The 23,621-nt window shown below is 44.8% G+C and overlaps 1 protein-coding gene across 1 annotated transcript in view; it reads left to right on the top strand.

Annotated features, from left to right (window-relative positions):
• LOC111852564 (MAM and LDL-receptor class A domain-containing protein 2) overlaps nucleotides 1-23,621 on the top strand; it is a 43,410-nt gene that overhangs the window by 12,818 nt on the left and 6,971 nt on the right. The window contains exons 15-38 of the mRNA XM_072711706.1: nucleotides 331-485; nucleotides 756-851; nucleotides 1,389-1,479; nucleotides 1,704-1,826; nucleotides 2,167-2,269; nucleotides 2,772-2,922; nucleotides 4,028-4,244; nucleotides 4,388-4,514; nucleotides 4,598-4,727; nucleotides 5,038-5,113; nucleotides 5,252-5,413; nucleotides 7,475-7,600; nucleotides 7,680-7,895; nucleotides 8,020-8,139; nucleotides 8,855-9,022; nucleotides 12,112-12,188; nucleotides 12,308-12,481; nucleotides 13,304-13,468; nucleotides 13,629-13,737; nucleotides 13,885-14,001; nucleotides 14,442-14,556; nucleotides 14,742-14,904; nucleotides 15,150-15,258; nucleotides 16,128-16,271. Of these exons, the coding sequence (XP_072567807.1) occupies nucleotides 331-485; nucleotides 756-851; nucleotides 1,389-1,479; nucleotides 1,704-1,826; nucleotides 2,167-2,269; nucleotides 2,772-2,922; nucleotides 4,028-4,244; nucleotides 4,388-4,514; nucleotides 4,598-4,727; nucleotides 5,038-5,113; nucleotides 5,252-5,413; nucleotides 7,475-7,600; nucleotides 7,680-7,895; nucleotides 8,020-8,139; nucleotides 8,855-9,022; nucleotides 12,112-12,188; nucleotides 12,308-12,481; nucleotides 13,304-13,468; nucleotides 13,629-13,737; nucleotides 13,885-14,001; nucleotides 14,442-14,556; nucleotides 14,742-14,904; nucleotides 15,150-15,258; nucleotides 16,128-16,271 (3,234 nt within the window). The remainder of the gene's footprint in view (nucleotides 1-330; nucleotides 486-755; nucleotides 852-1,388; nucleotides 1,480-1,703; nucleotides 1,827-2,166; nucleotides 2,270-2,771; nucleotides 2,923-4,027; nucleotides 4,245-4,387; nucleotides 4,515-4,597; nucleotides 4,728-5,037; nucleotides 5,114-5,251; nucleotides 5,414-7,474; nucleotides 7,601-7,679; nucleotides 7,896-8,019; nucleotides 8,140-8,854; nucleotides 9,023-12,111; nucleotides 12,189-12,307; nucleotides 12,482-13,303; nucleotides 13,469-13,628; nucleotides 13,738-13,884; nucleotides 14,002-14,441; nucleotides 14,557-14,741; nucleotides 14,905-15,149; nucleotides 15,259-16,127; nucleotides 16,272-23,621) is intronic.

Raw genomic sequence — 23,621 nt, forward strand, 5'->3', positions numbered from 1 at the left:
ATGACAAGGACACCGTGGACAGGATGCCAGTCCGTTGCATGGAACACCACACATATGCTCACACACGGTACACAGTCTAGAGACACCACTTCACCTAAGTTTGCACTGCAGGAAGAAACAGAGGACGCCCACACATTACAGGGAGAACATGCAAACTCCACCCCAACCCTGGAGGTGTGAGGGAACAGTGTTACCCAATGAGGCATAGTCCCTATGGCATATGGACAATATGTCTGAATGTGTAGCATATAGAAAAAATCTTATTCTAATTCTAGAATTTAAGCTGAATGTTGTTGCCTTCTCTGACACGTGTTTGGCATGAACTGATAGGGTTCTACCTGATCATCCCTGCATTGGGCTCCAAGGATGGAGAGACAGCTGTCTTATCAATACCCATGATGCTCCAGTCCACAGATGTGTGCATCAGCTTCTGGTACCACATGCTGGGCTCGTCTGTCTCCAGCCTGGAGCTCTTGGTGCAGACCGTAAGTGGGCGCATAGCAATGTCCAGTCTGGGCGTCATCATTTGCATAAAACATCAGCTGTTCTACACTGGTGATGGATTTTCATGAACATCATTATTTATATGCTTAATATTTGATTATGTTTTCATATATTTTATCTTTTTTAACATTTCAGATAGATTTACTAAATACTCTCATATGAGACAAGTAAAAGTAACCACAGATATATCAAACATTTTTAAATTTACAATATAATTCTTCTGTTTTTTGTTTTGTTTTGTTTTTTCATAGAGCGAATCTGAAACGGTCATGTGGAGAAGACACGGTACCCAGGATGCCGAGTGGCTGAATGCACAGGTCACCATAAGCAAGGCCAACGTGCAGAAAGTAAGATGACTGCTGTCGATCTTCCTTCCTGTTCTTTTGCTACTTGAAGATGTATGGAAAGATTCAACCTAAACCCAGACCCCACCTCACAACATCCAGCATTCAGTACTTAAAGTGTACTACCTAATCCCAACACCCAGCCACAATACCTGATACCCAACAGCTAATATCTGGACTGAAGACATAACAGCCATCCACAAAACCCAATATTCAATCTTCAACATTCGTGCATTTTTCTGTAACCACTTATCTTATTCAGGGTCATGGTAGTTCCGGAGGTTATCGCAGAGGCTACAGGCGTAAGGCAGGGAACAACTCAGATGGGACATCAACCCATCCCAGGGCATTCACACACACACATGTACATCTACGGGGAATTTGATATCTCCAATTAACCTCAGCATATGTTTGGACCATGGGGGGGTCAACCAGATGACCCAGAGGAAACCCCATGACAACATCGGGAGAACATGCAAACTCCACACACTTCAGTATTTGTAATCGTATGACATCACCTTGAGTGATTACTCTTTACAGATAAAGTTGTCTGGTAGATGGAACTCCTTCAGTATCGGATACATTGCCATTGACGACATTACTGCCAGAGAGGGGCACTGTGTGGATCAAGGTGAGGATCGACAGCTATAGTGATGAGATGAGATGACCCAAGAGCCACAATTGCAGATTTGTTCTTGAAATAATTCCCCATTTTCTCAAAACCATGAGCCATATACCAATGAGTTAGGTCACTAAGCTAACTCAACCACAAACTAACTAGTCGCTGTCAATGATCACCCAGCATGGTGTGTTCAGCCTTGACTTGACTCTTAATTCCTGTGTCCCCCCTACCAGACCCATGTGGGTTTGAGAGCCCCTTTATGTGCGAGTATGAACAGGACGTGACAGATGGAGTTGACTGGGTCCGCACCACTGGCCCAGATGGCCAATTTGATCGTACCTACAGGACGCAACAAGGTAAGAGGATGCAGTGTTACTCAGGCAGGACCAGTGTTACTGCCAGATATACATTATCGCTGTTTCCATTTCTGCTGTAGCAGCATGTGGTTGAGAGATGGTTTGCAGAGTTGGGGCTTTCCTGGAATGCATTCATCAATTCCAATCTAAATCAGGAAATGGAACTGGAGTTGGAATTTAAATCTCCCTGAAATTCAAATTCAATTCCAATTCTTGTTCCCTATAGTTTTTTTTCCAAACCCAACTCCAGTTCTATCTCCTGACCTGGATTGGAATTGATGAATGCATTCCGGAATGATCCGAACCCTGATGGTTTCACGCTGTTTGCTCTCTCTGACAGGCCATTCCATGGCTGTGTTTGGAAAAGACTTACATCAGCGAGAGGTCACCATGCTAAGGACCCCAGAGTTCCCAGCCACGACAGAGTCCTGTCTACAGTTCTGGTGAGTGTCTGTTACATATGCAGTGCTGGTGTAGAACCTACTTTAATGGAACCATGAATCCACTGCCAGGGCAATGACTCGATGACTGTGATTGTAGCTGACTGTAATAGGACCCTAAATATCTAACAGACTACATGATTGTGGTAATGACTTCCCTATCTGTATATACTGTATAACTAGGTGTCAGCAAGGTGTAATGGCTTATAACATGTGGAAATGACTCCAATTATTGGTGTATCTAACTGGCTATCATCGAAAGTGTTGGGGAAATTACTCACAAAAGTAACCCATTACAGACAGAGGTGGAAAGTTCAGGTCCAGAAAGTAGAAATCCGTACAAAGGTTTGGTTTCAATCAACCAGTTGAGTATAAAGAGTCACTGTTGCAGAGTACTCAATTGGTTGGTTGAAACAAAACCTTGGTCTGGATTTGTACTTGAATTACTTTTGTAATTTCCCCAACACTGATCTTGGATTGGTTATAAATTGTCCTTTCTTTGTAGGTATTGGCTGTCAGCGCGTGGTAATGACACACTCTCAGTGCATGTCACGCAGGGTGAGGAGTTGAGCCCCGCATTGTGGGTCCTCTCTGGCGCCCCCTGTCAGAACTGGGAGGTGGCGGAGGTTACAGTCTCTGCTGCTTCCAAATTCAGGGTAAATTTCCCATTCCATAAATCTCAAAGTCTCAGTGCTGAATCTTCCCAATTAATGTTGAGCTCTTCCATTTCTCCCTTTTTGAATTTCATAGTTGACTCTAAAATCCCAATTGTGGTGCAGGAGGTAGTGCTACCGTCCTGCAACCAGAGGGTTGCAGGTTTGAGTCCTGGGTCCTCCTGACCCCATCAAAGTGTCCTTGTGCAAGACACTGAACCCCAAATTGCTCCCAGTGAGCTGGTTGGTGCCTTGCATGGCAGCCTCCACCACTGGTGTGTGAATGTGAGTGTGGAGGGGTGAATGTGTGTATGAATGGGTGAATGTGAGGCATAACTGTAAAGTGCTTTGAGTGCTCAAAAGAGTAGCAAAAATGTGCTATATAAATGCAATCCATTTAGCATTTTTTACCATCCTGTTCCTCCTAGGAAAATTCCCTCCTGTCACCTCCTTCATGAAACTTTAGAGTGAGTGTGATGGTTATAAGTCAGGCCACACATAAGAACCAGTGCCCACACACCGTTTCATACCCTATAAGCACGTATAAACTTCAAAGACCTCAACTTCAAATAAAAAAAAATAAAATAAATACATAAAACTACAGTACGGGATTCTGTCTCCCTGTTAGCTTGCCGGTGAGTGCCAGTAGAAAACTGAGGTAAATTTGTTTGGATTATAGAGGGAGGACAGACTAACCTACCTGTTCTCAGCCACGGGGGCCATGTTGGTGGTCTATGTCATGTTCAGAGTTGTTGCCTTGCTATCCGCTGTATAAGAGACCTCTGAGAACTTTTGTAGATAAGAGGCTATGGCAGATGCAGAGAAGTATGAACTCATCTGGACTGATTTTCTGACTGTTGAGGGCAGCCTTCTGCTGTTTGTGAAGGAAGTGTTCATTTTATCTATCTATATATATGCATGTGTGTCGGTGTGTGTATTTAGTCCTCTTTTTATTTTCATGCATTTTGTTGTTTGGCACATTTTTGTCTAATTTTACACTCTCACTCCTGGCCTGGATCCTTTCTCATAAACATTTTCTATCACAGCATTGTATTGAAATCCAATTCATTAGGATTGCATGCCTTGACTTTAGCCCATTCTGACCTAGGTGGTGTTTAGAGCGGAGATGGACGCGGCCCCTGGCTCCTCAGTGCAGCTGGATGAGGTGTCACTGAGGGGCGGAGCCTGTGTCCCCACAGGAAGCTGTGACTTCGAGGAGGGTCAGGGCACCTGGAGGAACTTAGAAGACGATGGTCATGACTGGGTCCAGGCAGATGGGCATTCTCATGGGCCAAGTGTTGACCACACCACCCAGACCCCTGAGGGTAAGCCTCCCCTAGTATAGTCGCTCTGATTGGCTGTGCTCATCCAGTGGCTTAACTTTATATGGACTTTAGGCAAAGCACATGATTTGCCTAAATGCACTGTTACTTGTAAAAAGATACTAATGCATTAATGGATTTTCTAGGTAGGTATTTATTGAGCTCAGTTCGGAACCAGGTCCAGAACCAAAGCAGGAAGGCAATCCTGGTTTCTGAGCGCTTCCAGAACAGTGGAACCACATGCTTCTCGTTCTGGTACCAAATGAATGTCAGGTACACCTGAAAGTTCGTGTATTTAGTTGAAGGAGCATCCTGAGAGGTCTTTGTTGGAGTTGATGGATCACCTGTGCCTGCAGTGGGCCCGGGGTCCTGAGGCTCCATCTGCAGTCTGGGGTCACCAAGAAGGACCAGTTTTACGAGACCACAGAAGGTTGGAGCAATTGGACCCAGGTTTCCCACACAGTTCTAGGGCCCAAAGGATTCCAGGTATTGGTATTGAAAGTGGAGGTATTGTGTTACTATAGCCTGTAAATCCTATTAAAAATACACTGACTGATCGTTCTCAGCTATCAAATTTCACGTTATGGGCTTTGGACCTGCTTGAAAAAAAAAACATAGCCAAAGGCAACTGGGTGCAAACAAAGCAGAACAGGGTCTGGTTATTAAGTTAGTTGGTCATTTATACACAATGGTAGCTGACTAGCTCATGCAAGACGCACAAACCAGGGTTGTATGATCTGTCAGGATCTGCCTATGCGAGTGGGTGTGGCTCTCTCTCACAGCTCTGACCTCACAGGTGCTGATCGAGGCTGAAACCACCACAGGGTTCGTTGCCATCGACGACCTCCTAGTGACTCCAGGACCCTGTCATGGTACCCAGGCGTCCATTTGGCATTCCCAAGCCTTGAGCCTTCGTTGGAGTGGGATTACTGCTAGATTACTGTTACAGCGATCCTTTTTTATTGTAACTTTCTTCCCTTATGAACTGATTTTGCTCTTTATATTCACAGACAATGAAACGTCAGCAAATTTTACGGGTTGTGATTTTGAGACCGACATCTGTGGCTGGGAAGACGTGAGTTCGGGTCAGTTCGTGTGGCAAAGGGGGCGTAACGGCTCAGCCACAGACAACACAGGTCCCTCCACGGACCACACCACGGGCACTGAGCTGGGTGAGGCTGCCCCCTACAGTAAGCACTACGCACACTGAGCTGGGTGAGACTGCCCCTACAGTAAGCACTACGCACACTGAGCTGGGTGAGACTGCCCCTACAGTAAGCACTACGCACACTGAGCTGGGTGAGACTGCCCCCTACAGTAAGCACTACGCACACTGAGCTGGGTGAGACTGCCCCTACAGTAAGCACTACGCACACTGATCTGGGTGAGACTGCCCCTACAGTAAGCACTACGCACACTGAGCTGGGTGAGACTGCCCCCTTCAGTAAGCACTATGCACACTGATCTGGGTGAGACTACCCCTACAGTAAGCACTACACACACTGAGCTGGGTGAGACTGCCCCCTTCAGTAAGCACTATGCACACTGATCTGGGTGAGACTGCCCCTACAGTAAGCACTACACACACTGAGCTGGGTGAGACTGCCCCCTACAGTAAGCACTACGCACACTGAGCTGGGTGAGACTGCCCCCTACAGTAAGCACTACGCACACTGAGCTGGGTGAGACTGCCCCCTACAGTAAGCACTACGCACACTGATCTGGGTGAGACTGCCCCCTTCAGTAAGCACTACGCACACTGATCTGGGTGAGACTGCCCCTACAGTAAGCACTACGCACACTGAGCTGGGTGAGACTGCCCCTACAGTAAGCACTACGCACACTGAGCTGGGTGAGACTGCCCCTACAGTAAGCACTACGCACACTGAGCTGGGTGAGACTGCCCCCTACAGTAAGCACTACGCACACTGAGCTGGGTGAGACTGCCCCCTACAGTAAGCACTAAACACAATGAGCTGGGTGAGACTGCCCCCTACAGTAAGCACTACACACTGAGCTGGGTAAGACTGCCCCCTACAGTAAGCACTACGCACACTGATCTGGGTGAGACTGCCCCCTACAGTAAGCACTACGCACACTGAGCTGGGTGAGACTGCCCCCTACAGTAAGCACTACGCACACTGAGCTGGGTGAGACTGCCCCCTACAGTAAGCACTAAACACAATGAGCTAGGTGAGACTGCCCCCTACAGTAAGCACTACACACTGAGCTGGGTAAGACTGCCCCCTACAGTAAGCACTACACACAATGAGCTGGGTGAGACTGCCCCCTACAGTAACCACTAAACACACTGAGCTGGGTGAGACTGCCCCTACAGTAAGCACTACGCACACTGAGCTGGGTGAGACTGCCCCTACAGTAAGCACTAAACACACTGAGCTGGGTGAGACTGCCCCCTTCAGTAAGCACTACGCACACTGAGCTGGGTGAGACTGCCCCTACAGTAAGCACTACGCACACTGATCTGGGTGAGACTGCCCCCTACAGTAAGCACTACACACAATGAGCTGGGTGAGACTGCCCCCTACAGTAAGCACTACACACACTGATCTGGGTGAGACTGCCCCCTACAGTAAGCACTACGCACACTGATCTGGGTGAGACTGCCCCCTACAGTAAGCACTACGCACACTGATCTGGGTGAGACTGCCCCCTACAGTAAGCACTACACACAATGAGCTGGGTGAGACTGCCCCCTACAGTAAGCACTACGCACACTGATCTGGGTGAGACTGCCCCCTACAGTAAGCACTACACACAATGAGCTGGGTGAGACTGCCCCCTACAGTAAGCACTACACACACTGATCTGGGTGAGACTGCCCCCTACAGTAAGCACTACACACACTGATCTGGGTGAGACTGCCCCCTACAGTAAGCACTACACACATTGATCTGGGTAAGACTGCCCCCTACAGTAAGCACTACGCACACTGATCTGGGTGAGACTGCCCCTACAGTAAGCACTACACACTAAGCTGGGTGAGACTGCCCCCTACAGTAAGCGCTACGCACACTGAGCTGGGTGAGACTGCCCCCTACAGTAAGCACTACACACTCAGCTATATGAGGCTATTTGAGTACATTTACATTTATATTTATTTATCGAACACTTTTGTACAAGTGAATGACGTACAGTATACACTACAGACATTGATTCTGGTTAGACTGCCCCTTACAGTACATTTATATAAACACTTGTGACCATCTCAGGGTGGTACATGGAGGTGGATGCGAGCCAGGGAGACGTTAACAGCTTTGCGGCATTGTGGAGTCCAGCTATGAAAGAGGCGAGCTCACAGTGCCAACTGGAGTTCTACTATCACATGTACGGGAAAGGTAGGTGTGCGTTTGGTTCTGTCTGTGAGTGTTTACTTCTGTCTGCGTGGGAATCATTCAGTCCAGTGTGGGTGTCCAGGCATCGGGCAGCTGGGAGTGCGCCTTCATGAGATCTCCGGGTTCACGTGGCTCTGGAGCCTCTCGGGGGACCAGGACCGGGAGTGGAGGCGCGCCTCCGTACAAGTGGGTCGCATCCCGGGGGTGTTCCGGCTGCTCTTTGAGGCGACTCGCACCTACAGCACGCTGGGAGACATCGCCATAGACGACATCTCCCTTCTGCATTGCTCACTGCCAGGTAACAGTTCTGCATACTGTCTCGCTATAACTAAAATATTATTGACAAAAATGTCCTGGATGCCAGGGCAGGACAGAGGCAGGAAGAGAGTTGCTGTGTCACAGTCCTCTTCTCTCTGCCCCAGAGCCCCAGGCCCAATGTCCCTCGGATAATTTCCGATGCTCCAGTGGCGTGTGTGTCGAGCCCAGAAGGGTGTGTGACTTCACCGATGACTGCGGGGACCGGAGCGATGAGACAGACTGCGGTGAGGCCAGACAACCTATAGTGTCCCCATAACATGATAAATATCCGTTTTTTTCCCTTATGGGGACCAGGAACCCATAAGGGAAAACTCTATTTTATAAAAATCGGTGACTGCTATGAAAAAACTAAAAATGCAAAAACTCTTGTATTTTGTTAGGTTACTTATGGTTATGGTTAGGGCAGGGTAGGGGTTAAGGTTGTCATAGTTAGCGTTAGCATTTTTCCCATTGAAATGAATGAGCGGTCCCCATAAGGATATGTTTACCCTACATGTGCGTGTGCGTGCGTGTGTGTGTTGGGGGGGGGGAGGGCTGGGGGGTCCAAGTATACATTACATTGTGGGGACATTTTGATTTAAAAAAAAAAATATTTTGACATTATATGGACCATTTTTTCAGTCCCCACAAGAGAAATTCAATTTTATAACAATTCCAAGTTTTGTATTTTGTTTGGTTACTTATGGTTAAGGTTAGGGCTGGGTAGGCGTTAAGGTCTTCATGTTGGGATTAGAGTTTTCCCTATAGAAATGAACTGAGAGTCCCCACAAAGATATATTTACTAATCTGTGTGTGTATGTGTGTGTGTGTGTGTGTGTGGAGAGGGGCCTTTTTCAATGCAAAATGCTAACATTTCCTGAAGTAATGGCAGAATTAGGCAGCACCTTCATGGAGACCAGCTCTGTGAAGCCCTCCTCTAATGGCGCGACCTCCACGCAGAGCTACAGGGTTACCTGGGGAGGTGCAGCTTCGAGCACGGCCTGTGTGCCTGGGAGCCCAGCAGCATGGGGGCCCCCGGAGCCGAGTGGGTGAGGCAGAGAGCCCCGCCTAGCTGGACCCCCCTCACCTCTGCCCCCCCTGTGGACCACACCCGAAACTCGGCAGCGGGTAAGAGCTGTTGAAGGACTGTTCCTTCAAGAAAGCTGCTGAGATCAGAAGCGCGTATCGGTGCTTACACACATTTTTATATGGTTCCTCCATCTACTGTATATTATTAAAATACAGGCAATTTTTGAATAACATAAGTAATCTGTTCTAAAAACCCTTGTGTAAGTCAAATCTAACATGTTCGCTTTACCTTATCTTATCATTCAGGCCAAAAAACACATAAGCTAAAATTTACTAGTAGTACGTACTAAAGAACACATATGTCACCTTTTTGCATTAATGCTTCTGTAAGCTCAACCTTGGAGTCTTTACTCGTACTCTTTATGTGTATCGGGGTGGGGTGTTGGTGGTCAGGACGCTTGCCTCTGGACCAAGGGATTATTGGTTTGAGTCCCACCTCTGGCACTACCATCATTGGGTCCCTGAGCAAGACCCTTAACCCCAACTTGCCCCAGGGGGACTGTCCCTGAATTTTGGAAAAATGAAAGTCGCTCTGGATAAGAGTGTCTCCTAAATGCTGTGAATGTACCGTAAGCCCTGATTTACCAAAGTCAGTTTTAGGTAAGTCAAGTGCTGCCTGTTCACACTGCAGGCCTTAATGCTCAATTCTGATTTTCTGCTCAGATCGGATTTTTTGTTTGCCTGTTCACATTACTATTTTTAATGTGGGCAATATCAGATTTCAATGTGAACAGTTCACTATACTGAACTGGCTCGCGTGCACACAAAACAACAAAGACACAATGATGTGCATGCGCAAAAACAAAGGCATCACTTTATTCAGAGTGCGAATTACCCCTCCATAATTGGGGGGTACTGCCTTCATAATACTTCTATGACCATTATGGTCCGCTACCGCGTCAATACGAATAGCCACCAGGATCAATGTTAAGAGTGCAAGATGCGCGAGGGGTGTTTACTAACATGTACAGTATGCAACACACGGTCATGGTCTGAACATGCGACACAATGAGAATCAATACAGAAGATATCATTATCCTTATCCCTATCCAAAAGAACTTGGTTTTGATAACTCCCAGGAATTATCCTAGAAGAACTATACTAGTAAAAGTAATAAGCCTATACATTTACAAACAGCCTGGTCTGGTCCAGCAGTCTGGTGTTATTTCTGCATTCTCAGTCCCCCCAGCTCCAACAACAACAAATAATTTATTTTTGTATAGCGCATTATCACAACATTACATCGTCTCAAGGCGCTTTACAGCATCCCCACCCAAAGCCCCCAGTGAGTAAGCCATAGGCGACAGTGGCAAGGAAAAACTCCCTAGAAGGAAGAAACCTTGGGAGGGACCAGACTCAAAGGGGGAGCCCATCCTCCAGGGGCCGGCAGGGAGAGTCAAATACAGTAAATTTTGAGACACAAACGGGGAGCAGGGGGAAGATGGCAAGCTGGTGCCAACGCTCCCTCCAATCGCCAGGCAAACAGAACAGCCTTCAGAAATAAATATCTGCCTATTAGGCTAATATCTGTCCTGATGATACAGTAGATCTTAAGGTACAGCCTAATTTCGAACTCACCTCCTGCCTACTGCTGACCACCACTTTCCTTCATACACATTAACAGTTTTCAAAACTGCACCTATACTTTTGGTGTAATGTTCTGTAGCTCTTAACACTACTATCTTCCTACTTCTTTTACCACCAAAAAAGTGTCTGATGTCTCCATCTTTCCTTTTCCTCATAGTGTGTCTGTGAATAAAATCTTATCTATATTTAACAAAACAGTACAGTATATGGGCTATTAGATGAAGCTTCAAAAAAATGTCTATAAATATAAAATTGTGGAATGCAGAATCAATACAATTAAAATTAAAATAATAAGGCTTATTATTTGCTAGCTATTTTTTTTTTACATTGCCCCTATAGGTTTCACTTATAGTAATGTTTTTTCAGACCATAACGTTAGACCTTCTTATGCGTTAACATTAGCCTAATAAACCACACAGGCTAAGTGGTGAATTAATTTCAGAAAGGCACAATTTATTCGTGAGAGTGAGAATGAAAGCATAGGGAGGTCATCTCCTTGGAAAATGACCGATTTTCATTTACATGATCGATTTTACCTCACCAAATAAGCCTGGTTTAAATAGAGAACTTAGCTTATCTTGCTAGTTAACGTAACTAACATTGACTGTACCGGTGTTCTGTCGAGTTGAGCTACTTTGTCGAGGTAAGCTATGGTTAGGGCTATCGATTAGCACTACAGTAGCTTACCTCAACAAAGTAGCTCAACTCGACAGAACACCGGCCTCAGAAGGACAATGGTAAGTAATTCAACTTATAAAGCCGTCAGCTTGCATTAGTAGATGAAACACTTAAACTAATAAATGAAGGTTGTAAAATAACACATTTTCAACAGGCTAGACTTCTGCTGCCTACTTACATTTACCAATGCACGACAAACAGTACCATGACAGACGAACACAATGAACAGGTCTCAATGAGAATGAATGACGCAACCGACTGACTGCTTCTAGCGCCGAGGTGGTTAAAATGGTACGGTCCACATTAGGGGTGTATGAAATCGTTTTACATAAAATTTTCCTACAAGGTGAGGCTATCTATTCTTTTTATACAACAAAAGAAAAATGAAGAAATGCAGGAAGTCAATCTCCAGCATGGAGGCACCGGCGTGTCTGCTCAAAATATAATCCAGCCCCTCCCTGTCCCTCCACTGGCCAACTTCTGTGCTCTCCTCCATGTTTGGCACTCTGACGGAAAAATATGGTGACTTCCGCCTGCGCAGAATTGTGACGAACGTCGAACGAGAGTGACGTAAAAGTTGCATGAATTCCGATTTCGCTGTTCAGACTGAGGTCGCATTGCAAAAAATACCTGTATCCAATTTATGACCAAATACTGAAGTGGCCCAAATCGGAATTGAAAAAATCGGATTCCATGTGACTTGTGCTGTTCACACTCTCATGAAAAAATGTGATCCGAGTCACATATGAGCAAAAAAATCGGATTTGGGCCACATTTGTCCTGTAGTGTGAACGTAGCCTTAGTGTCAGAAATGTAACCTTTTCCTGCAGGTGTGAGGAATCACAAACTAGATCTCTTTACAGGCCACTATGCGATTCCTGGACGGAGTGACGTGTCAGAGATGGTTTCTTCCACTTTACTGCCCAGCGTAAACTGCACTGTACGTCAGCAGGTCCTCCCTCTACATCCTGTGGGAAAAGCCACATGCACCCCATTCCTTATTGGGACATGGTGATTCGAACCAAGCTCCAAGGAGGTGATCTCTGCTGCCCCCTACAGGTGCGTTTTTACCACTACAGCCAGAACACTGGGCAGGGCTCTGGAGAGCTGACAGTGAGGCTGAGAAGCATCTTCAGTGCAAGCAGCGACCAGGTGCTGTGGGTCAGAGAGGGGTCACGGGCCTTCTTCTGGGAGAGAGCGGAGGTCACCTTCTCCACCCCTGTGCGCAGCAAGGTGAGAGGACACAGGGGGAACCAGTCCTGCAGGTGGTCTTTACCACTGTGCGCAGCAAGGTGAGAGGACACAGGGGGACACAGTCCTGCAGGTGGTCTTTACCACTGTGCGCAGCAAGGTGAGAGGACACAGGGGGACACAGTCCTGCAGGTGGTCTTTACCACTGTGCGCAGCAAGGTGAGAGGACACAGGGGGACACAGTCCTGCAGGTGGTCTTTACCACTGTGCGCAGCAAGGTGAGAGGACACAGGGGGACACAGTCCTGCAGGTGGTCTTTACCACTGTGCGCAGCAAGGTGAGAGGACACAGGGGGACACAGTCCTGCAGGTGGTCTTTACCACTGTGCGCAGCAAGGTGAGAGGACACAGGGGGACACAGTCCTGCAGGTGGTCTTTCTTGCCCCTTCTCTGCATAACAGGTCAGTGACTAGCATGGACAGTGTGATGAATTTCATCAGCATCAGAATGCATCGTGACCTGCTGATTGAAAAGAATTAGCGGCAATTTTAGTCCCAGAAAGCAGGAATAGTCCTGTTTGGTACCTGAGCCCTGATCATATAGAATTAATGAATTATTTAGAAAAAGAAAAATGATAAATATGAGGTTTTTAATTTGGGATTATGTTTGCTTCATTTTTGAAGACATTTTTAATTTTTAATTTTTGTTTATTGCTACTCATGAATCATTGTTTTAAGGCAGAAAGAGCATTGTGTTGTTCTTAAGCAGACCTGATTCACAGTGTAGCAGCTCACAGTACTGGCGCATACTGGGTCAGCATACTGGGTCAGCATACTGAGGCCAGTCCTGTGCTGTGTGCTCTCAGGTCGTGTTGCGTTACGAGAGACCAGCACGCGCTGGAGCTGATGTGGCAGTGGACGACGTCTCCTTCTCCCTCCAGTGTGCCCATGATCCCAACAACAGTGCACTACCCCAACCAGCTACCCCCACAGCCCCGCCCTCTACACCACCCTCCACCACACCCTGCAAGGTCAGCCCACCAGAGCTAGCTGGGTCAAAGGTTAAGCCCAAGTGCCAAGTGCTTGCAAACAACCCTGCTTCTGGCTCTCAGTCAATCACCACAGTGCTTCAAGATGACTTCTTTGAATCTTGCTTGTGTGTCTGTTGTTCCCATCCCTTCTGCACCCCAGGCAGATGAGTTCTTCTGCTGGCTGTCAGAGGATGTGGCCTGTATCCCTGCCAGTTCTCAGTGTGATTACACCAAAGACTGCCCTCTAGGGGAAGATGAGCAAAGCTGCGGTGAGGCAGACATTGAATTTTAGTACAAATATCTTAAACCCTTTAAACGATTCCTAGACTGCTTCCAAGTAGGGAGCCAAGTTGTACACTTCAGTAATAATGTTTAAATTGCATCTTCAACATATTAAATCTTTATGTCTCTTCCAGGACCTTGTACCTTTGAGAACAATCAGTGTGGATGGACGGATGTAAGTAAGAGGGACATCAGGTGGCAGAGACAGAGAGCGACTGTGTCCACAGACCCCGACCATACCACAGGCACAGGTACCTGCCCTTCTGACTTTGGAGCAGGGAGAATGTACAGTCCCAGTCAAAAGTTTGGACACACAAAGCTGCCTACAAAGGAGAGTGACAGTGTTGTATCAAAGGACTTGGCCACCTGACCTAAAGAAAATAGAAAAGGTTTTTGAGTTTAACCAGAGAGTGAAGGAAAAGCCGCCAATGAGTGTTCAGCATATACTGTATGTGGGACCTCCTTCAGGACAGCAGGAAAAAAGTGTCATACTTTTTCTGGTCAGTATATAATACTCATATGTATGTTATTTCAAAGATTTGATGTCTCTATAATTATTCTAGAATGTAGAGAATAGTACGAATGTACCTTTCTATGGGTGGGTGTGTCCAAACCTTTGACTGCTACTGTATTTCTCAAAGAAGCCCCAGCTTAAGCATCCCAGTCATGCGTCGTCCTGCTCTCTCCTCAGGCTCCTACATGAGTATCGTCCAAGGAAAATCCAACATTGGCCAAAGCAAATCCAGGGGCAATGCCCGTCTGCTGAGTCCAAGGCTCCCCCCGTCAAGCCCCTACTGCCAGATGATGTGAGTTAACATGTGCAGACAAACTCCACAGTGGTGGCAGTGTAACAGTGTAACATGCCTTGGGGTGACAGATGGGTGTCAGGAAGATCCAAAAAATGGAACTTCTGACCACCGATCAGGTAGGCGGGGCATGACCCCCAGCTTGCTGACGTTACGCACTCTGGGTTTGCCCCCCCCCCCCGTAGGTTTCACTTCCGGGTGACCCCTGGAGGAGGGGCTGGCTTGTATGTCTTCCTGTTGGAGTCTGGTGCCAAATCAGGGACGTTGCTCTGGTCCCGCCCTAAGCAGGACAGCGGCCAGTGGGTTCCAGAGATTCTCAATGTGGGCTCCATGCCTCAGCCATACAAAGTGAGTCAGTGAGGACCCGCCCCTTCATCTCATTGACCAGAGTTTAATAGAAAAAAGCCAGCCTCTCTGCCTGGCTAGCTTTGCACGTGCATGTTAATGATGTCAAATGCAGGGTATACATTTGCAATGGCACAGTGTGCCACAAAAATCATGGTTCAGTCCCACGCCCCCCCCCCCCCCCCCCCATTAAATACAAATTAAAGTTCCTCCTCCTGACTGCTGGCTGTGCCCCCCTCCCCTTGCAGATTGTCTTCAACAGCTCCCTCGTGTCGACGTCCAACAGCGACGGCTCTCTGGGCATTTCCCTGGATGACATCTCCTTCCACAACTGCGAGGCATCCTACCAGCCACCAGGTGGCACCCTCGTCCCATACCTAGTGCTGTGAGAAATGGGAGCGTGAAGGATAAAAGAGATCCATATTAATTCATATTAATTCATACATATATCAGATTTTGATTTGACAGGAAGCAGAAGTTAGCACCACTACATATGTGCTGTCATCTTAGGGTCCTCACCTGCCCTCTGTAAGGACCAGCAGGTCTTAATAGAGCGGCATGTGTAGTATGAGGGGTTTGAGCAAAACATAATGTCCTCTACAGAGGGCAAAAATGAATTACCGGAAAGCAATGCCAGGCAACCACACACACACACGTACACACGCACACACACACACAGTCGTGTAATCATATCTTTTTGGGGACTGCTCATTCATTTCTATGGGAAAAATGTTAATGCTAACTATGACAACCTTAACCCCTACCCAGCCCTAACCATAACATTTTTAGTTTTTTCATTGCAGTCATGCATTTTTAGTTTTTTTACTGCAGTCATGGCTATACAGTTTTCCCATATGGGGACCAGGAAACTGGTCCCCATAAGTAAAAAAAATGGGTATTTATCACGATGTGGGGGCATTTTGTCCCCACAAGGTAAGGTATACGTGGACCACATAAACACACACACACACACACACACACACACACACACACACAGGGGTAATTCAGAGGCACCAGTTCACCCACCTGCATGTCTTTTGGACTGTGAGAGGAATGCAGTGCAAACCCAGTGAGTCCATGCAGACTGGACTCCCACCCAGCTGGTGTTACTCCCACTGAGCTGCTGCAATAATAAGGAAATTAATTAAATTACTTTATTTTCTATAATTTTTCAATGGCCAGGTACAGCTCCTATTTGTGTTGAAACGCCTCCCTCCCCAACACAGACCCCTCCTCTCACAATTGCTCCTTTGAGGACCACTCCTGTGGCTGGATCCAGGCAGCCAGTGATGACCTGGACTGGCAGCGCTGGACCGGACCTTCAGTCACCGCTAACACCGGACCCGCGGGGGACCACACCACTGGCTCAGGTCAGCTGAGGGCCATCGTTTGGTTACCTCTTAAGTATCTGGATGTAAAGAAAATTCAATTACAATTTTACGTACTGCAGGCCAGGTGGTTAACCAACACGCCACCTTCTGGCCAAACAATGCAGTATATTTTGAACAGTAATTCACAGGAGCAAGTAATGGATAGGAATTACAAACAGTTCTCATGGGCTTGGGGGGCCTGCGGGATTCAGACCTGCTCCCTGTCATCATTACCACAAACAAATTTACACATTAAGCTCTTGAGGCTCAACAAGTAGACCATTATACTAACAATGCAAAGGTTGTGGGTTCAAGTCCCCAGTATTGTAATTGTTCCTTGGGAAGGAAAGCTACAGTCCACCATTACTAAGCAGAAGGGCTAAACGTTTAGTGACAAAAAGTTCATTTTAAACTACATGTTATGCCACAGTACTGTACGGCAGTCAGTAACTGCAGGTCTGATGATTCACCTGTATTCATGATTTATTACAGGTATCCCCTGTTTTACTCCACTTAGCCCTGTTTTCCCTAACCGAAAGAAATCCAAAGAGGATATTTGCTTTTACGAAAAAGGGAGAAAAGCAAAATAGCCTTTATCATTTGTTTATCAGCGAACCAATTATAGGTATAGGTACAGGTACAGGTATAGGTATACTGTAGGTACAGGTATAGGAATAGGTACAGGTATAGGTATAGATACAGGAATAGTTATAGGTACAGGTATAGGTACAGGTATAGGTGTGCGCAGTAGGGTGGGGTGGAAAAAATCTAAACTTCCAATAGCAATTTCCAATAGTGCGGAAAAGTTGTCACTGGACCTCGTTATTAAACATGCAAAACATCTTTGAAATAGGTTAATATTTTCAAGTTCTGCAACCCGATCGAAGTTTTTACTTCTCTCATCAATGGGCAATATACACTATGCATTATCTGTACTCATCGGTGTTGTGTTTGTGCTCTTTCACAACATGATAATCACTACAAAATACCAACGTTCAGGTAACGCAGATTTTTACTGGGTATCAGCCATACACATACATTACATCGCTCTGCGGTTCTATGTGCATTACGATTAATCACCTGTCACATCAATGCGCAGATCCACGCCACGTATCATCCATATCATAACGCAATGTAAAATTGTTCCTCAGTGCCACTAAAATGAAAAGTATTATAGATACTTTATTGATCCCCTTGGGGAAATTGTCTTTACGCCTCCCTCAGCTTGCTCTTTGCAGAGTAAGTTGTCCGCGAAGGGCAGCCACCCGTAGCAGCGCCCAGGCCCAGCGCCATTAAGCATGACAGTCAAAATGGTTAGATACACTATATTACCAAAAATATTGGGACACCTGAATTCAATGATTTTGAGGGGTGTCCCAATATTTTTGGTAAGAGCCAGATGGATAAAGCGGTATAGATAATGGATAGTGTATATTGCCAGTATGTCAGTGTAAGCATGCTCCTGTGGTATAGATAATGGATAGTGTATATTGCCAGTATGTCAGTGTAAGCATGCTCCTGCGGTATAGATAATGGATAGTGTATATTGCCAGTATGTCAGTGTAAGCATGCTCCTGTGGTATAGATAATGGATAGTGTATATTGCCAGTATGTCAGTGTAAGCATGATCCTGTGGTATAGATAATGGATAGTGTATATTGCCAGTATGTCAGTGTAAGCATGCTCCTGTGGTATAGATAATGGATAGTGTATATTGCCAGTATGTCAGTGTAAGCATGCTCCTGTGGTATAGATAATGGATAGTGTATATTGCCAGTATGTCAGTGTAAGCATGCTCCTGTGGTATAGATAATGGATAGTGTATATTGCCAGTATGTCAGTGTAAGCATGCTCCTGCGGTATAGATAATGGATAGTGTATATTGCCAGTATGTCAGTGTAAGCATGCTCCTGTGGTATAGATAATGGATAGTGTATATTGCCAGTATGTCAGTGTAAGCATGCTCCTGCGGTATAGATAATGGATAGTGTATATTGCCAGTATGTCAGTGTAAGCATGCTCCTGCGGTATAGATAATGGATAGTGTATATTGCCAGTATGTCAGTGTAAGCATGCTCCTGCGGTATAGATAATGGATAGTGTATATTGCCAGTATGTCAGTGTAAGCATGCTCCTGTGGTATAGATAATGGATAGTGTATATTGCCAGTATGTCAGTGTAAGCATGCTCCTGTGGTATAGATAATGGATAGTGTATATTGCCAGTATGTCAGTGTAAGCATGCTCCTATGGTATAGATAATGGATAGTGTATATTGCCAGTATGTCAGTGTAAGCATGCTCCTGCGGTATAGATAATGGATAGTGTATATTGCCAGTATGTCAGTGTAAGCATGGTCCTGCGGTATAGATAATGGATAGTGTATATTGCCAGTATGTCAGTGTAAGCATGCTCCTGCGGTATAGATAATGGATAGTGTATATTGCCAGTATGTCAGTGTAAGCATGCTCCTGTGGTATAGATAATGGATAGTGTATATTGCCAGTATGTCAGTGTAAGCATGCTCCTGTGGTATAGATAATGGATAGTGTATATTACCAGTATGTCAGTGTAAGCATGCTCCTGTGGTATAGATAATGGATAGTGTATATTGCCAGTATGTCAGTGTAAGCATGCTCCTGTGGTATAGATAATGGATAGTGTATATTGCCAGTATGTCAGTGTAAGCATGCTCCTATGGTATAGATAATGGATAGTGTATATTGCCAGTATGTCAGTGTAAGAATGCTCCTGTGGTATAGATAATGGATAGTGTATATTGCCAGTATGTCAGTGTAAGCATGCTCCTGCGGTATAGATAATGGATAGTGTATATTGCCAGTATGTCAGTGTAAGCATGCTCCTGTGGTATAGATAATGGATAGTGTATATTGCCAGTATGTCAGTGTAAGCATGCTCCTGTGGTATAGATAATGGATAGTGTATATTGCCAGTATGTCAGTGTAAGCATGCTCCTATGGTATAGATAATGGATAGTGTATATTGCCAGTATGTCAGTGTAAGCATGCTCCTGTGGTATAGATAATGGATAGTGTATATTGCCAGTATGTCAGTGTAAGCATGCTCCTGCGGTATAGATAATGGATAGTGTATATTGCCAGTATGTCAGTGTAAGCATGCTCCTGCGGTATAGATAATGGATAGTGTATATTGCCAGTATGTCAGTGTAAGCATGCTCCTGCGGTATAGATAATGGATAGTGTATATTGCCAGTATGTCAGTGTAAGCATGCTCCTGTGGTATAGATAATGGATAGTGTATCTTGCCAGTATGTCAGTGTAAGCATGCTCCTGCGGTATAGATAATGGATAGTGTATATTGCCAGTATGTCAGTGTAAGCATGCTCCTGCGGTATAGATAATGGATAGTGTATATTGCCAGTATGTCAGTGTAAGCATGCTCCTATGGTATAGATAATGGATAGTGTATATTGCCAGTATGTCAGTGTAAGCATGCTCCTGCGGTATAGATAATGGATAGTGTATATTACCAGTATGTCAGTGTAAGCATGCTCCTGTGGTATAGATAATGGATAGTGTATATTGCCAGTATGTCAGTGTAAGCATGCTCCTGTGGTATAGATAATGGATAGTGTATCTTGCCAGTATGTCAGTGTAAGCATGCTCCTGTGGCATAGATAATGGATAGTGTATATTGCCAGTATGTCAGTGTAAGCATGCTCCTGTGGTATAGATAATGGATAGTGTATATTGCCAGTATGTCAGTGTAAGCATGCTCCTGTGGTATAGATAATGGATAGTGTATCTTGCCAGTATGTCAGTGTAAGCATGCTCCTGTGGTATAGATAATGGATAGTGTATATTGCCAGTATGTCAGTGTAAGCATGCTCCTGTGGTATAGATAATGGATAGTGTATATTGCCAGTATGTCAGTGTAAGCATGCTCCTATGGTATAGATAATGGATAGTGTATATTGCCAGTATGTCAGTGTAAGCATGATCCTGTGGTATAGATAATGGATAGTGTATATTGCCAGTATGTCAGTGTAAGCATGCTCCTGTGGTATAGATAATGGATAGTGTATCTTGCCAGTATGTCAGTGTAAGCATGCTCCTGCGGTATAGATAATGGATAGTGTATATTGCCAGTATGTCAGTGTAAGCATGCTCCTGCGGTATAGATAATGGATAGTGTATATTGCCAGTATGTCAGTGTAAGCATGCTCCTGCGGTATAGATAATGGATAGTGTATATTGCCAGTATGTCAGTGTAAGCATGCTCCTGCGGTATAGATAATGGATAGTGTATATTGCCAGTATGTCAGTGTAAGCATGCTCCTGCGGTATAGATAATGGATAGTGTATATTGCCAGTATGTCAGTGTAAGCATGCTCCTGCGGTATAGATAATGGATAGTGTATATTGCCAGTATGTCAGTGTAAGCATGCTCCTGCGGTATAGATAATGGATAGTGTATATTGCCAGTATGTCAGTGTAAGCATGCTCCTATGGTATAGATAATGGATAGTGTATATTGCCAGTATGTCAGTGTAAGCATGCTCCTGTGGTATAGATAATGGATAGTGTATCTTGCCAGTATGTCAGTGTAAGCATGCTCCTGCGGTATAGATAATGGATAGTGTATATTGCCAGTATGTCAGTGTAAGCATGCTCCTGCGGTATAGATAATGGATAGTGTATATTGCCAGTATGTCAGTGTAAGCATGCTCCTGCGGTATAGATAATGGATAGTGTATATTACCAGTATGTCAGTGTAAGCATGCTCCTGCGGTATAGATAATGGATAGTGTATATTACCAGTATGTCAGTGTAAGCATGCTCCTGTGGTATAGATAATGGATAGTGTATATTGCCAGTATGTCAGTGTAAGCATGCTCCTGTGGTATAGATAATGGATAGTGTATATTGCCAGTATGTCAGTGTAAGCATGCTCCTGTGGCATAGATAATGGATAGTGTATATTGCCAGTATGTCAGTGTAAGCATGCTCCTGTGGTATAGATAATGGATAGTGTATATTGCCAGTATGTCAGTGTAAGCATGCTCCTGTGGTATAGATAATGGATAGTGTATCTTGCCAGTATGTCAGTGTAAGCATGCTCCTGTGGTATAGATAATGGATAGTGTATATTGCCAGTATGTCAGTGTAAGCATGCTCCTATGGTATAGATAATGGATAGTGTATATTGCCAGTATGTCAGTGTAAGCATGCTCCTGTGGTATAGATAATGGATAGTGTATATTGCCAGTATGTCAGTGTAAGCATGCTCCTATGGTATAGATAATGGATAGTGTATATTGCCAGTATGTCAGTGTAAGCATGATCCTGTGGTATAGATAATGGATAGTGTATATTGCCAGTATGTCAGTGTAAGCATGCTCCTGTGGTATAGATAATGGATAGTGTATCTTGCCAGTATGTTAGTGTAAGCATGCTCCTGCGGTATAGATAATGGATAGTGTATATTGCCAGTATGTCAGTGTAAGCATGCTCCTGCGGTATAGATAATGGATAGTGTATATTGCCAGTATGTCAGTGTAAGCACGCTCCTGCGGTATAGATAATGGATAGTGTATATTGCCAGTATGTCAGTGTAAGCACGCTCCTGCGGTATAGATAATGGATAGTGTATATTGCCAGTATGTCAGTGTAAGCATGCTCCTATGGTATAGATAATGGATAGTGTATATTGCCAGTATGTCAGTGTAAGCATGCTCCTGTGGTATAGATAATGGATAGTGTATCTTGCCAGTATGTCAGTGTAAGCATGCTCCTGTGGTATAGATAATGGATAGTGTATATTGCCAGTATGTCAGTGTAAGCATGCTCCTGCGGTATAGATAATGGATAGTGTATCTTGCCAGTATGTCAGTGTAAGCATGCTCCTGCGGTATAGATAATGGATAGTGTATATTGCCAGTATGTCAGTGTAAGCATGCTCCTATAGTATAGATAATGGATAGTGTATATTGCCAGTATGTCAGTGTAAGCATGCTCCTGTGGTATAGATAATGGATAGTGTATATTGCCAGTATGTCAGTGTAAGCATGCTCCTGTGGTATAGATAATGGATAGTGTATATTACCAGTATGTCAGTGTAAGCATGCTCCTGCGGTATAGATAATGGATAGTGTATATTGCCAGTATGTCAGTGTAAGCATGCTCCTGCGGTATAGATAATGGATAGTGTATATTGCCAGTATGTCAGTGTAAGCACGCTCCTGCGGTATAGATAATGGATAGTGTATATTGCCAGTATGTCAGTGTAAGCATGCTCCTGTGGTATAGATAATGGATAGTGTACCTGTATATTGCCAGTATGTCAGTGTAAGCATGCTCCTGTGGTATAGATAAAGATAGTGTATATTGCCAGTATGTCAGTGTAAGCATGCTCCTGTGGTATAGATAATGGATAGTGTATATTGCCAGTATGTCAGTGTAAACATGCTCCTGTTGTATAGATAATGGATAGTGTATATTGCCAGTATGTCAGTGTAAGCATGCTCCTGTGGTATAGATAATGGATAGTGTATATTACCAGTATGTCAGTGTAAGCATGCTCCTGCGGTATAGATAATGGATAGTGTACAGTATATTGCCAGTATTTTACATTGCGTTATGATATGTATGATACGTAGCGTGGATCTACGCATTGATGTGACAGTTGAAAACTTCGATCGCATTTTGGAACCTGAAAATATTAACCTATTTCAAAGATATTTTGCACGTATAATAACGAGGTCCAGCGACAACTTTTCCGCACTATTGGAAATTGCTATTGGAAATTTTGATTTTTTCCACCCCACCCTAATGCGCAGCATAATGACGTTTTGGTCAATGACGGACCACATATATGAGAGTAGTCCCGTAAGATTAAAATGGATCTGTCACATATTGTCCTTAAGCATTTAATAGACCTGAAAAATTCCTATTGCCTAGTGACATCGTAGCCATTGTAAAGTCACAGTGCAACACATTACTCACGTGTTTGTTGTGATGCTGGTGTAAACAAGCCTACTGAATGCCCATTGGATAAAAGTATATCACATATAATCATATATGGTACATAATCCTTGATAATGATAATAAACAACAATTTATGTATTTACTATTCTGTTCTGGAGAGGGGAGAAAAGATAGGAGACAGCTTGAATGAAAACTTTATTAATAATAAAAAAAGGAACATATCCAGTTGCCACTAAAGTGCAGAAAACTCTGGCTGGAAGAAAAACATAACTTCAAAATAAAAGCACATCTGCCCTTGGAATTCAGAGCAACTAAGAACCCGCTACACAGGCTCCCCCAGAATTCACAGGGGCAGAGGAAACCACCTCTTAAGGGGTTGGATC

The sequence above is a fragment of the Paramormyrops kingsleyae genome, chromosome 4 (assembly GCF_048594095.1).
Source record: "Paramormyrops kingsleyae isolate MSU_618 chromosome 4, PKINGS_0.4, whole genome shotgun sequence".
NCBI classification, from domain to species: Eukaryota; Metazoa; Chordata; class Actinopteri; order Osteoglossiformes; family Mormyridae; genus Paramormyrops; species Paramormyrops kingsleyae.